The 14,876-nt window shown below is 46.1% G+C and overlaps 1 protein-coding gene across 1 annotated transcript in view; it reads right to left on the reverse strand.

Annotated features, from left to right (window-relative positions):
* GASK1B (golgi associated kinase 1B) overlaps nucleotides 1–13,187 on the reverse strand; it is a 49,575-nt gene extending 36,388 nt beyond the window's left edge. The window contains exon 1 of the mRNA XM_083172466.1: nucleotides 12,094–13,187. Coding sequence (XP_083028592.1) covers nucleotides 12,094–12,979 — 886 coding nt within the window. The 5' untranslated portion in view covers nucleotides 12,980–13,187. The remainder of the gene's footprint in view (nucleotides 1–12,093) is intronic.
* Between the last annotated feature and the right edge of the window lie 1,689 nt (nucleotides 13,188–14,876).

Raw genomic sequence — 14,876 nt, forward strand, 5'->3', positions numbered from 1 at the left:
AGCGAGCCCCGCGGATTAATTTACATGTATTCTGCGTCCCCTCCCGGGGCTCGCTGCACTCGCCACGCTTCGGGCTCTGTGGCTCGCTGCGCTAGCCACACTATATAAAATCAACTCTATGTGTAGTTGGATAGTGGGGGTATGAAATCACCCATGGGGTGATTTGCATTTCTCATTTAGTGTTTATAGGGCTTGAGGATAATGATATAATCTTTCTTGTGCCCTTAAGGCCCATATACACTGGGCAACTTTGAGCTGAAAGCCGCTCAAGCAAAGAGCGCTCCCGCATCATCATCGGGAAAGCCGCTTATTTGCTGGTATAACCAGCAGATGAGCGGCGTTGAAGGTGGCTTTGTGAGAGATTTGGTAAGAAATCTCCAGGGTTTTTTAAAGCGGCAATCATTTACACTGCAATAGATTTTTAAGTGTAAATGATTGCAGCTTTAAAATAACTGGATATTTCTTACCAAATCTCTCACTTTCTGAATCTCTCATACTATTATGATGTTGCAGTATACTGTACATGACTTTCATCAGTCTCACCATACACTTTCTTTGAAGATGTAGAAGAGAGGAAGAACATAAAATATAGGTGAATCCTTTTCACGTTGAAGTCCGCACTGTGACTAGAGAAAGGATTGGCATTTATTTGGCTGCTGCACATTGGGTTACAGTGAAAAATCCTGCTCCTCTACCAAATCACCGCAACAGAGTGTAATTATCAGAAATGAATTATTACAATGCTGAGTGGAATAGAACACTGCCTTAAATCACTTGGGGGAAATTTACTAAGATGGGAGTTTCACATGGGATGTTGGTATTGGCAACCAATCAGAATCTACTTATTTATTTAGCACCTTCTAGAAGATAATAGAATCTGATTAGTTGCCCCTAGCAACATCCCATGTAAAACAGAACTCCCATCTTAGTAAATTTCTCCCTTACACTTAAGATTTGAATGCTATATGGCATTTATAGTAATAACTTATTATGTTTACTGCCCAATATGAAGTGAATACTGATACGTGTACGTTGCAGTTCGGCAGTCATGGAAATATCAAGTCCAAACTGCTCTGATTTATCTATATCAATTATGTCTTTAGTTGACGTATGGTTTCCTGAAACATGAACAGTATAGCGTGACCGTCTTCCAGTCTAAAATATAACTCAACAACTGCTAAATGCTAAGCCGCATATAAAAATACTTGACAAAGTGACTGCATAACATTCATTTCCTGAGCCATATGCAGTGTAACTAAAGTAATGTATATACCAAAAGCATGCAGTCTGAATACGTTTTCAGTTTAATTGGACAAGCAGCATGTCAGCAAGTGGATGTGTTGGCCAAATGGTTAATGCTTACTGCACAAATATACCTGCTATACACTGTTGAATTAAGAGGGAGGCTGACAAGATATGGCAAAAATGAGTTGTAGACAGAAAAGCTTTACGATTTCTTATGCGTTTCTTTGCTATCAATTAACATGATTTGTCTCTGTGAAAAACAATAATACATATGGAAGTGCAGTTTGTTAAACTGATTTCATGGGCTTGTCAGAGAATGCAGCTGCGTTCCCAAATGCAGATCTGCAGACACAGGGCCATGTTTGGCGGAATGTCAGAAGGAGACGCAGGGCGTACATTTGACTGGTGCAAGTGTCAATGATATAAGGTGGTGAAGTGTTCAGACTCAAGCAGAGTTGGTTGCACTATCATACCTCCCAACTTTGGTAGTTTAGCAGTCGGGACGCTGCTGCTACGTGCCTGAGGCGCGCCGAAATTTTCGGGGGCGTGGCCTAATTTGGGGGCATGGCCTATACTCGCGGCTCCCCCACGAGGCCACGCCCCAATTTTGCCGCTATGAGGGCATGACCCAGAGGCTCTGTGAGCCTCTAGCCATGCCCCCAGCCCCCTGGCTGCGGGAATAGACGCTGTGCAGCTGACAGGGGGGACTCCCAACAGCCCCCCCACACCGCGGGACACTGCCGCCCGCGGGTGGGACAGCGGGACAGGCCCTGACAATCGGGACTGTCCCGATAAAATCGGGACTGTCCCGATAAAATCGGGACTGTTGGGAGGTATGCACTATCCATGGTCTCATGGTGCCCACACACTAAAAAGATCTGTGATCTTAAGATGTGCGCATAAATTAGCCTTCAAATCTTTCTTATTAGTCTGTCCTGGACAAAAGATTTAAGGCAAGCGCACATCTTCACCAAAGATTAGATCCCATTTGCGTTCCTTTTGTTAAATCTTCTGATCTTTCATCATGCAGCATGTAAGATCAGAAGATGGTACTTGTGTATTTTGGCGGCGCCCGATTTCAGCATCGTACAATGAACGTATCGCATGTACCCGATGGCATGCGATGCGACGCGATTTTGACCCCCTATACGATGAAAAATCGTATAAGCACCCTAATGGGTGCTTACAATGTTAAATGCACCCCCACGCCACCCCCCCACTATAAACGTGAACCCGAAGTGTGGAGAGCGCCGCGAGCCCGCGAGGGGCGGCGGTACGCGTCCTACGACCTTTTCATACATCCACTATCCACGTCGGCGTGGAGTTGAGAATAGATTAGTGTGGCGAGCGCAGCGAGCCACCGGGCCCGAAGCGTGGCGAGCGTACGCGGATACCTTCACAGGTAAACGCAGGTAATTTGCATATTGATGCCATGACACCGCAGCGTCATGACGCAGCAGCCGTTCCTGAGCCCTGGCCGCCCGGCACCCGTTAGTCTGCACGCCGCAGCGACATGACACGGCAGCCGCTCCTGAGCCCCCTGCTGCCTGCCCTGCTGCCTCCAGTCCTGGCCGCCCGGCGCACATTATAGTCTGCACCACCCAGCCCCTCACGCCGCTCCTGAGCACCCTGCTGCCCACCCCGCTGCCTCCAGGTGACGCAAAAAGACCACGGCATATGCAACAGGCCACAGCTGTGGCCAGAGGGAGAAGGAACTCAAGACATCCAGGGGACATTGGATCCCAATGGGATCATCTCATCCGTCCAGCCGAGTTCCAGTGCCAGTGGTGCCACAGTGCCAAGATAGTAAGTGTCCTGCTCTTGTTTTTTGTCTATGACTGACTACTAGTCCTTATTCCTATACCCCTTGTCTTATCCTACCCTAGGCTACGAACCTCTGACTTATTTCTAGCATATTGTGTAATGGGTATAACTGTATGCAGCATACTGAGTAATGGGCATCACTGTTTGCAGCATTTTGTGTAATGGGCATTAAGGTCTGCGCTTAATGTGTAATGGGCATTATGGTGTGCGCTTAATGTGTAATGGGCATTACGATGTGCGGCATAATGTGTAATGGGCATAACGTTGTGTTCCATAATGTGTAATGCCTCCTTTTTGTGATGCCACGCCCCTTTTTGACGCACGGCTGAGGTGGGCATGTGTGCTCAAAATGCCAGGGCCGATTTCTGGTCCTAGTCTGGCCCTGGCTTCAGCACACCCAAAAAACAGGGCTGACATACCCCAATTTATGTAACACTACCTCTTGCCATCCCAGGTCTGCTCCCAAACCTGTCACTGTCATGTCCAGAGCACCGAGAGTGATCTTGTAGAATGAGATCTGCATATCTCACATCACTGGAGATGTACATAAACCATTAGGGTTGCGCACATTTCTGAATTAGGCCCTTTGTACAGGTCTTCATCAGGCCCCATGTGTGCCTGCCAGAACATAAGACTGAAGCTTGCCAAAATACAATTTTCAACCCCTAGATTGCACAGTGAGGGAACTGTAGTGGGCATGCCAGATGAGCGATACAGTACATGCAGCAATGTGCCTATAACATTTTGCAGGCACATCACAGGGACTTATTACAGAACCTATGCGTTTAAGGCCATACCCATAAAAACTTTGAGCATTCCCCGGGGAACGCAGGAGTGACTTTGTCTGCTCGGGGTGGACGACTGACGTCACATGACATCGGCGCCCGATCCATATTCAGCGATCAATTTAGACTGACTTTGATTTCTGAAGGGGAGAAAAATTAATCTATGGTCGGCAACCTTCAAATGATTTCTCTCCCCGTCGGCTGCATGTGATCTTGTGCACATCCCATTGCATGCTAGCAAGGGGATGCAGGCGGGCGTTTGGCAGGGCAGTGTTGGCCTGTTTGCTAGGCTGCAAGTATACACAGCCCAGCGAACAGGTATGAATCAGGCCCTGAATTCCTATTTTTTCTATACAAAAAATTTGCAAAGCTAATCATTCTAAATCATTCTATGACCACTAGTCAAAACATAGTGGGGGAAATTTACTAAGATGTGTATTCTACTTCACATGTGAAGTTGCTATGGGCAACCAATCAGAATCTACTTCTTATTTATTTAGCACCCTCTAGAAGATAGTAGACAGGATCTGATTGGTTGCCCATAGCAACATCACATGTAAAGTAGAATACACATCTTAGTAAATTTCCCCCAGTGAATACTAGTAGTAACTACTATTCAGCTTTGTAAAATACAGACAAATCTCTGAAGATCACCAAAATTTCTGTTGGGTGTAGGCACAACATACAAATATCTGGTGCTGCTGCATTACAGACTCATGTGATGGTAACTTTACAATATAGATTCCAGTGCTCTGGTATCCTTTAACCCTTTGCCGTCCAAAAAATGTTTTTGATAATTCAAATAGTCTGGTTTAAATGTTTCAATTAATTGTAATTTTTTATTTATTTTTATTCAAAAATGGTCTACAGTGAATGTTGAACGATGTTACTGTTCTTATTCTAAAGTGGCTCACCATTGGATCTGCTACTAGCGCTAGGGCTATTAAGCCTGATTAGATGTTGGACCTGAAATGGTAAAATTCTCATTTCCAATCTCTTTTGGAGACAAAATTTAGAATCCAAGAAAGGAAATTCAAATGAGTGTGAGGTAAAAACGTTGCATACCTTACAGGTGTTCGCACTCTCATACCCACAGAATCCAATAAAAAAAATAAACAAGTTTATATATATTTTAAAAAAAAACCCTCTCTGGTGGTCTCTGCAGCTTCTGGCGGTCTCACCTCCATCTTTGGCACTGTGGAGGGGGCTGCTGGGAAACTCCAGAGGTGCTTGGAGGTGCAAAAAAAATGAATAAGGGAGGATGATAGGATTAAATAATGTTTAATGACACATTCCTTTTGCTTAATATAACCAACATTCAAAAATACAAACACCCATTGATACTGTAAATTGCATTCTCTGAATTCCTCTAAAACATTACTGTATATTAATGTACAGAATTCAGATAAGTAGTTACTGTATGTCAGAGATTTATCAGCTGTATTTCACATTGCTCTACAATCTTTACAAACTGAAATTCTAGCCTGTTTCTTTTACAGTGTTCGGCAGTGATCATAGGTTTAGCGATGGTGGCTTACTGCATCACTGCCCTGCCCGTGCGGGCCAAAACATGGCTGTGGCAAGGAGTCAGTTGGGAAGAAGCAAAGAGCACCTGAAGAAAGAATATGCCGGAAGTCCTGCGGGCAGCAACTATGCAATACAGCTTAAATAGGACATGACTTGTCTTCATTTTAATATTTTCTTTACAGATGGACTACAGGTGCCAGTAACTCTTACTGCCCAACAAGTTCCAGAGTGACAGATCAGGATTGCTGGGGCTTGTAGGCCACCTGTAAAGAACATATCCCAAACTGATCAAAGCTTGTCCATTTGTTATGGAATAGTCCCGACTTCCAGGCTTGGACTGACCACTTTGGCAATGGCTATTGTTATGGCAGACGGAGCCCACGCTGTGTGTCTCCCTGCTGTGGCAAAAGCTAGCTCACAGCTGAATCTACCCATGTTTGAGGGTGTAATTTGCTGTGAATAGTATCACTGTGGCCCCACCACACACAATGGCACATATCAGAGGGGATCTGTACAATGTCCATTATTCAAGTTGAATCAGACGGATGTGAATTTCGGACGGGCACCGAGTGTTCTTAGGCCCGCCTACCGTACGGATCGCTCACAACGTCCGAATGCGGTAAGACGCCAAGCAAATGGACCGCGAGTGGATATTTCATGTGAACACCTCCCCCATCTGTGGGAACCTCCCCCATCCTCCGATGGTCGCCGAATGATCATCAAATGACTTCTCTTCCTTTCATAAATAAAAGTCAGTCTTTTACTTCTGTTGGAGTCCAACGAAGAGGGCGCAGGCATCGGCCCCTCTGCGTTCCCAGGGGAATGCCCAGTGTTTTCATGGGAACGCCCATAAAACGCTGGCCATACCCCCGCTTCAGCCCCGTCTCCCCCTCTGGAGCAAACAGCTCGGCGAGAGTATAATTCGCTGAAGCCATTCGATCCCAGGGTCTGCACATGGGCAAATACGCGCATGCGCAGACACCCCACCATCGGAACATCGGATCATCACTGAATCTTCCCCCAAGTTATAATGCACTTCATTTATGACTTTGTACATATTTAAAAGTAATTCCCGTGTCTCCATCAGACCAGGGCAAAAAGTACCCATGCCCCCTCCCCCCCTTCTCGGCACCACTGCACAAGCGTAGTCACCAATAGCAACCGATGCGCTTCTAGCGATCATTGACCAAGAACATACTATAAAATGATAGATATAGTAGAGAGCTCATTTCTATTTCAATTTCACCAGATGTCTTCTTAAGAAGCATTACAACGTCTCGTGTTTAGGACCTGCTGTAGAATGCATGAAAACCATACAGAATGCTGATTATTTGTGCAGCTGAGCTTTTATTTGCTACTGTACATCCCAGTTACTATTTTGCTTTATTCCCAGTTCACAATCAGCCCCATTTATGTAGAGACTGCTGGGTAAAATATTAGTGTTCAACAGTGTTCTATGTAAGAAAATAGAAATGTAAGTAATAGAATTGTCATAGTACAGTGTGGTTTGAAGGGAGATTGAGTATCTTATATTGGGGCAGATGTATTAAGCCTGGTGAAGAGATAAACTGGAGATAAAGTGGAAGGAGATAATGCACCAGCCAATCAGCTGTGTTTGAAATATGACAGTTGAAAGTTGATTGGCTGGTGCGTTATCTCCTTCCACTTTATCTCCAGTTTATCTCTTCGACTGGCTTAATACATCTGCCCCATTGAGTTTAATATCTGCAAGAGTCCGGATGCGGAAAGACTAGGGATGGCCATTGTTGGTTACCCATCTTTGGTCACCATCGATGGTACCAATGATGAGTAAACTCAATTGTGTGAAACCTTCTTCAATGGACCCATCGATGGATTCCCTCACTAAAGGTCACCACTGCTTTATAATTATTAGGCTGCGGGCATAAGAGAGCCTGGGGGCGGAGCTTCATGGGAGTGTCGGGACTGCGCTAAGCTCTGTGTCTCCTTGAAAAAAACAAATATTTGTTACTTGTGTATCAAAAATGGTGGGAAACCATCTTCCCCATTGGTGAAAAAAGTATTCAACATTGGTCATCGACTATCACTGATTTTGAATCATCGATAATCAGGGGCCATTCCTACAGGAACTTGATCCTATTGATAAGAAGGCCCCAGAGAAGCAGTGTCTGTACTTCAGGTGCCTGTGCAGGACATGCAAAATGTAGATATGGTTCATCTAAAAATTTGACTTTGTGTGCATACTGTTTATTGTCCTTGGATCTGGCACATGCAGCCAATTAACATTTATAGTAAACTGTAAACTACAGTACTAACGCCATTGTAAACTACTTATCTTTCTGCTTTTTGCATTTTTTTGTAGGATAAACAACTTCCCCTGAACTCCTTATGCAACTGAAATGCAACATCTCATACTTGCCACCCCTAACCGCACAATGGGTGTGTGTGGGTGTGTGTTTGGAGGTGGGGGGCAGAGCTACTATAATAAAATAATATGTTCCTAATCTAGTCAACCACATCCCATTCACACCAACCAGGCCTCCTCCAACATCATATAACTTTCAGGAACTCAATAATAATACAATTTATCAAATGGCAATGAAAGGTTTTGGAAAATGTGGCATAATGTGTGGGCATTATGTGTATATGGACATAACTAATGTGTAGCATAATGTTTAAGAGGCATTACGGTGTGATACGGTGTGATACGTGGAGCTACTACAGTGTGGCATTATGTGTATAAGATACACTACTGTGTGGTGTAACATGTATAAAGGTACTACTGTGAGGTAAAATGGGATATGGGAGCAATACTGTGTATTGTAATGTCTATAAGCAGAAATATTTTGTGGTGTAATGTGAATAAGGGGCAATGCAGTGTGATGTATTGTGAATTAGGAGCAATGTGGGGTGGTGTAATGTGAATATGGAGCAACACCATGTGGTGTAATGTGAATAAGGAGCAACACAGTGTAGTGTAATGTGAAAAGGGACACTACTGTGTGATGCAGGCACTTGCTGTTCCTATTTGAGATATGAGGGTAGAGGCATCAATGCTCTTGCTTTTACAGAGTACCAAAATGTCAAGTTAAAACTTTGTGGATGAGAAATTCTATAGGTTAGGGGGTTGCTGACTGATGGGTGTTACTGACTGCTGCTGTGATTTGTGCTACTGGTGATAGGTGCTGTGCTGGGAGAGGGGTGCTGAGTCAGAACGAGCAATAGTGCTAGAGGGCACCAGCCAAAATCTTGCATAACACATCAAATTGGTTAGGCCCAGCATGGACATGCAGTGCAGTGATGTGGTGTAGTGTATATGGGCGTGCAGTGTAGTGATGCGGTGTAGTGTGTATGGATGTGCAGTGTGGTCATGCGGTGTAGTGTATAGGGGCATGCAGTGAAGTGATGAGGTGTATTGTATAGGGGCATGCAATGTAGTGATGCGGTGTACATAGGCGAATCTAGGGGGTGGTCCGGGGGTGCACAGGACCACCCAATTGGAGCTGAGGAATGGGGCTTTCCAACGATACCAGCCCCGTGTCTCTAGCCCCCTGGGAACCGGAGATACTGCCAGGCAAAGCTGGAACGTTTTCCCTATAGGATAACAAGGGACGCGCTAATTCTGACCCCCACCCAGTTCAACGGCTGCCAGTTCCCCCTTCGGCATCACTGAAGCTCGAGGTTTATCTCAGTCAAACCCAAATCGTTGGGCCTTCAATCTGATACCAGGCTGGATCCATATGGGTTAATTTGTTCCAGGGATATTGAGGTTAAACTGTTTTTTTTTTTACTTTTTATGTTTTTTGAGGGCAGATTTCTCTGGAACCAAACAGCCCAGTTTCACGGGACCAAAATCATTCGAAGCCAACTCAAAAGTTCTTCAATATGATACTGGTCTCATGTAAATGGGTCAGTTGGTTCCGAAGATATAGCTGGTTGGTTAAAGGGGGGTAGGGAGAGGGGAGTGGTTGTCTCTCCCCCTCACACCAGAAAATGTAGGGACTAGGCTGGTGTATAAGGGGTCAGCCTAGGAATGTCCCTGCATGACCATATTCCCGGGTAAATCCCTGCATTTTCTGTTGTGAAAGGGGTATTATTTCAAACAGCCGTGACCTGCAGTGCTCTGAATACAGCCGGGCAGCCCCCTGCTCTCTGTCCAGCTGTCAATGACTGTCACCCCTGCAGCTTCCGCTCCAATTATTCTCCCCGCTTTCACCTCAGCCCGCCCCCCCCTTTAATCAGGTGGTGCCGGCGCCCGGCGTGCTCCCCCGATGTCACGCACAACAACAGCGCGCACAGTATTTCAAATGTCCACTCGGCTAGAGGGGACAACAGGAGGAGAGTGGGAGCGTGCTCTGCGCTGCGCTCTGCACCTCTCCCCATAGAAGCATCTGCACTGCTCTCCATCTCTCCCTGCAGCAGCAGCGAAGGCTCATATAAAAATTTACAGTAAGTGGCACTTTTGGGGGCATTGTTTAAGGGACGCTACAAGTGGCGGTATGTGGGGGCATTACGCATAATGTGTGGCTTAATGTGTAAGGGGCATTACGGTGTGCAGCATCATGTGTAAGCGGCATTATGTGTGCAGCATCATGTGTAAGGGACATTATGTGTGCAGCATCATGTGTAATGGGTACTATGGTGCGCGGCATCATGTGTAATGGGTACTATGGTGTGTGGCATCATGTGTAATGGGTACTATGGTGCCATCAAGCAAGAACCCCCTAGCAATGAGCACGTAGGTTAGCAGCACTTATGTGGCAAATATGTAATGGGCATTACAGTTTGTTATATAGTATGTAATGGGCATCATGATGTGTGGCACAATGTGTAATGGGCATTATGGTGTGTGGCCTTATGTGTAATTGGCATTATGGCGTGTGGCTTTATGTGTAATGGGTATTACGGAGTTTGCTAAAATGTGTAATGGGCATTACTGTGTATGGTCTTAAGTGTAATACCACACCCCTTTTTGTGATGCCATGCCTCCTTCCCATGAGGCCACGCCCCCTTTTGACGCGCGGCTACGCTGCGCAAAGGTCCCCCTACTGTTATGTCTAGATCTGGGACCACTCATTACCATAATTCTAGATTCGCCTATGGCGGTGTAGTGTATATGGACGTGCAGTGTAGTCATGCGGTGTAGTGTATAGGGGCATGCAGTGTAGTGATGTGGTGTAGTGTATATGGACGTACAGTGTAGTCATGCGGTTTAGTGTATAGGGGCATGCAGTGTAGTGATGTGGTGTAGTGTATAGGGGCATGCAGTGTAGTCATGTGGTATAGGAGCATGCAGTGTAATCATGCAATGTAGTGAAGCGGTGTAGTGTATATGGACGTGCAGTGTAGTGATTCGGTGTAGTGTTTATGGGCGTGCAGTGTAGTGATGCGGTGTAGTGTATACGGGTGTGCACTGTAGTGGTATGGTGAAGCGTATAGGAAGTATATAGTGTAGTAATGTAGTGCAGCATATTAGGTATATAATGTAGTAATGTAGTGCAGCATATAGGGGGTGGGGCATGTAATATAGTAATGTATTGTAATGATGAAGTGTATGTATGTATGTATGTATGTATGTATCTATGTATGATGAAATGTGAAATGTATGTATTTGGGGAACATGCTGCTGGGGAACCATTTGACAGATGCTTATGGCATTTGGGGCACACAAGGCCAATATCACCCAGCAGTATCCCCTTTTGAGAAGCTGATTCTTTTCCTTTGTGTGTGTGTGTGGTGGGGTGGTGGTGGGGGCTGCTAACAATCCATGTTTTAAGGATATTCAGGTATGTGCACAGATGGTATAATAAAACTGAAGTACTTTGAATTTACCAATGCTTAAGTAGGGATATCCTCAAAACCTGCACTATCAACCACTGAATTAGGATGACTATGCAGACAGCCCGACAAAGGCCCTTATTCTGATCGGTGCGGAAATTCCCACATGCGGACGGACCGCCGATGTTGATCGTCTGCGCATGTGCAGAGGTCACTCTGCGCATGTGCAGGCGATTTCGCCGCACGGATTCTTTATACGCCGCACAGGGGGCGTAGAGGGGCGTGAGGGGCTACTTAGCCTCATTACCCTATGCATACGCCCCGCGTTTCATGGGCGTTCCCATGCAAACGCGGGGCGTATGCATGGTAATGAGGCCGTGACGCGTGGGTACGGGGCGGGCATCTGACATCGCCGGATGTCAGCTGCCCGCCCCTATACATGATTTTACACGGACAAGTGTCCGTGTGGTCTTGTGTTGCGGGACCTGGTGGAGCGTGCGGCCCTGCATTCGATGTTCGGCGACCATCGAATGCAGGGGCTGCTCCCACCATGGAGGAGGCGTATCCCCGTCCAATTTCATGCGGATCGCCACATATCCGCATACGGACGGCAGGTGGCGATCCGTATGGAAGGCGGGGATTCGCCTGCACGGTTGCGGCCGCATATTCTGATCGGGCCGCACCGATCAGAATAAGGGCCAAAGTATTTTTCAAATTGCTTTGTGCGTCAATATATGTAATTATTTATATCTAATAAGTTATATTAAAAAAAAAATCTGCAGCAGGTATTCAGGATAGTATGTGACAACTACAGTATCTCAGCACAATATATATAATAAGATAATGTTTAATGTGCCAGATACAGCGGCGGAGATGCAGCCTGGACAGCTGGCTGTCAGATACATGTACTGCAGGAAACCAGACTCATTACAGTGGAGACAATAGATCCTCTTACCTTGGACGAACTCAAACTTTCTGCCCACTGATGGCAGCGTCCGGTTAAGCCCCAGTATCCGATCCAAGTGGAAAGCAAAGACCTCACTCATGTCCAGGGGTCTCCTAATGAGACCGCAGCTTCCCTGGCAGATTGAGCTGGGTGCGGATAACAGAGAATTTTTCTTGGACGGACTTTTAAAGTGAATGAGATGCGCATGGCTGGCAGGCACCTGTCTGATCTGATAGATCCTGGAGTCTGCCAGGAACCGCATTGTTCTGATATCTTCTGCGTCAAACCATGGGGGAGCACTGTCACTGTAAATCCTTATGTTACTGGGATGCTTATTAGTCTCCCCCACTGCATCACTTAAATTAATTATTTCTGGCCCTTTGGATTTATAGGTGGGGGCTCCTCTTTTTGGATTCTCCTCCCAATGTTGGTCCAGTGGTCTGCCAATGCTTTGCAGGTTGCCAGGTGCATGCCCATTCTGCCCCAGAGCTACAGATTTCCTCCTCTTCTTTGGTCTCACTGTGCCCCTGATATTGGCTGGTTTGATTCTCTTGGACCTCAGGGTGATGTATACAACATTGGGCTGCAGGGTGAAGGAACTGTTCAGGGCGCCCCCATCTGGCTGGGAATTGTCCACATAAAAGGTGTTCTGTTCCAACAAGCTCCTGGGTTGCTTTGTGGCAGTCTCTCCATCCACTCTGTGAGTGGGCTTGTGCTGGGGCAGAAGGTGCACCACCTGGCTGACTATGAAGATCCCATAGAGAAGACATGCAGTGCAGAGCAGCAGCAGGCTTCTCCTGCCCTTGGGGCGTCTCCCACCCAAAGCCCTAAAGATCCTGCTGCAAAATAAGCGTATATATGAGCTCCTGAGTGTCTCTGTCCGAGCTGAGGTCATCTCTCCAGGCACTCTACATAGTGACAGCTGTCACAAAGCTGGGCTCTCCGGTGAGGAGCTTGCATGCTTCTTGGAAGCAAATAAATAGTTTGTTTAAGAAGTTGAAGAAGTTTCTGCTGAGCCTGAGAATAGGAATGTGCTGGGTCTCCCAGTGACTCTGACACTGCACCGCAGAGAGCCTTTTATCAGCTACCACTAGGGAAGTCATTCCTCCTCTCACTGAATGAATGGAGACAACTGTGTAAACACAGCGAGGCGGAGATCTCCAGTCCAAATGTCAGGGGCTGCCTGTCTAAGAATTGTTCATGTGAGAAAATAAACCCATAGCCTTCTATCATACCAGGAAATGCCTGTTCACAGGGACAGAGAACCCTTCAGTGTGGTTTTATTCCCTCACAACCAAAGTATTTTAATATAAAACTGCAACGTGAACTCTGAGAAGAACTGACAGTTTCATTTCTGTGTCCCAATATATAATAGTTTAGGAATGCCAGGAGAATGAGAAACATGTCTGTGTATTAATATGAAAAAGATATAGGGTCTGACGTGGGATACGGTCATTGGGTCACAAAACATGATGGTCGACAATCATTTATGTCGACATGACTTAAGGTCGACATGCAGGACGGTCGACATGGGTTAGGTCGACAGAGTCATTAGGTCGACAGGGTCATTAGGACGACATGCGTAAGGTCGACCGGGTCATTAATTCGACATGGGTTTTTTTACTGTTTTTTGAGCCAACATGTGCCGACGGGCGGTATTTCATGCCCTAACATCCACTAGGGCGTGGTGGGATAATAAAATAGAGTTCCAAGCGTAGCGAGGTACTGTGCCTGACGCTTGCCATGCGAGGGGACGCTGTGCTATGTTTCTATGTCCATGGCGACACGACATGTGCCTACAGGCAGTATTTCATGCCCTACCATCCACTAGGGCTTGGTAGGAGCATAAAATAGTGTTCCCGAAGCATGGAGAGCGCAGCAGTGCTACATTTTAGGGTTTATGTTGAATGTGTTGACATTCCGGTAAAAAAACAAAACATGTTGACTTTTTCAATGTCGACCTTACCCATGTTGACCTAATGACCCCGTTGACCTGGGATACGGTCATTGGGTCACCACCAAGTAGGTCAACAAGCATTAGGTCGACACCACTAGATCGACATGCAGATAGGTCAACATGAGTTTAGATCGACATGACGGTACGTTTCGGTGTCCATGTCAACACGACATGTGCCGACAGGTGGTATTTCATGCCTTACCATGCACTAGGGTGTGGTGGGAGAATAAAATAGTGTGCCCGAAGCTTGGAGATGCAAGGGGATGTGGTGGTACGTTTTGGTGCCAACAGACGATATTGCATGCCCTAGCATCCACTAGGACATAAGGGTAAAAAAAACACATGTCGACTTTTTCACTGTCGACCTTACCCATGTCGACCTAATGACCCTGTAACCTTACCCATGTCAACCTAATGACCTTCTCGACCTAATGACCATGTCGACATAATGACCCTGTCGACCTAATCCGTGTTGACCTAGATGCATGTCGACATTTCTGAATGTCGACTCTGACCCATGTCGACATAAATACATGTCGACCTAATGGTGTCAACCTAATGACTGTCTAACAACTTGCTGGTCCACACCCATCGAACTTACCCATTTTGATCTTATGATCTTCTCCACCTAAAGTCATGTCGATCATAATGCTGGTGACAAAGGCGTAACTGCCATCGGTGCAAGGGGTGCAACTGCTATGGGGCCCAGAGCTGAAGGGGGCCCATCTTTAGTCTAAGGTATATGTGCTATATACATTTATTACCAACTGTTGCTAAATAGGGGGCCCATACAAACTTTTGCTATGGGGTCTATGAATGTCTAGTTATGCCTCTG

This window comes from Crinia signifera, chromosome 1 (assembly GCF_055691185.1).
Source record: "Crinia signifera chromosome 1, ASM5569118v1, whole genome shotgun sequence".
NCBI classification, from domain to species: Eukaryota; Metazoa; Chordata; class Amphibia; order Anura; family Myobatrachidae; genus Crinia; species Crinia signifera.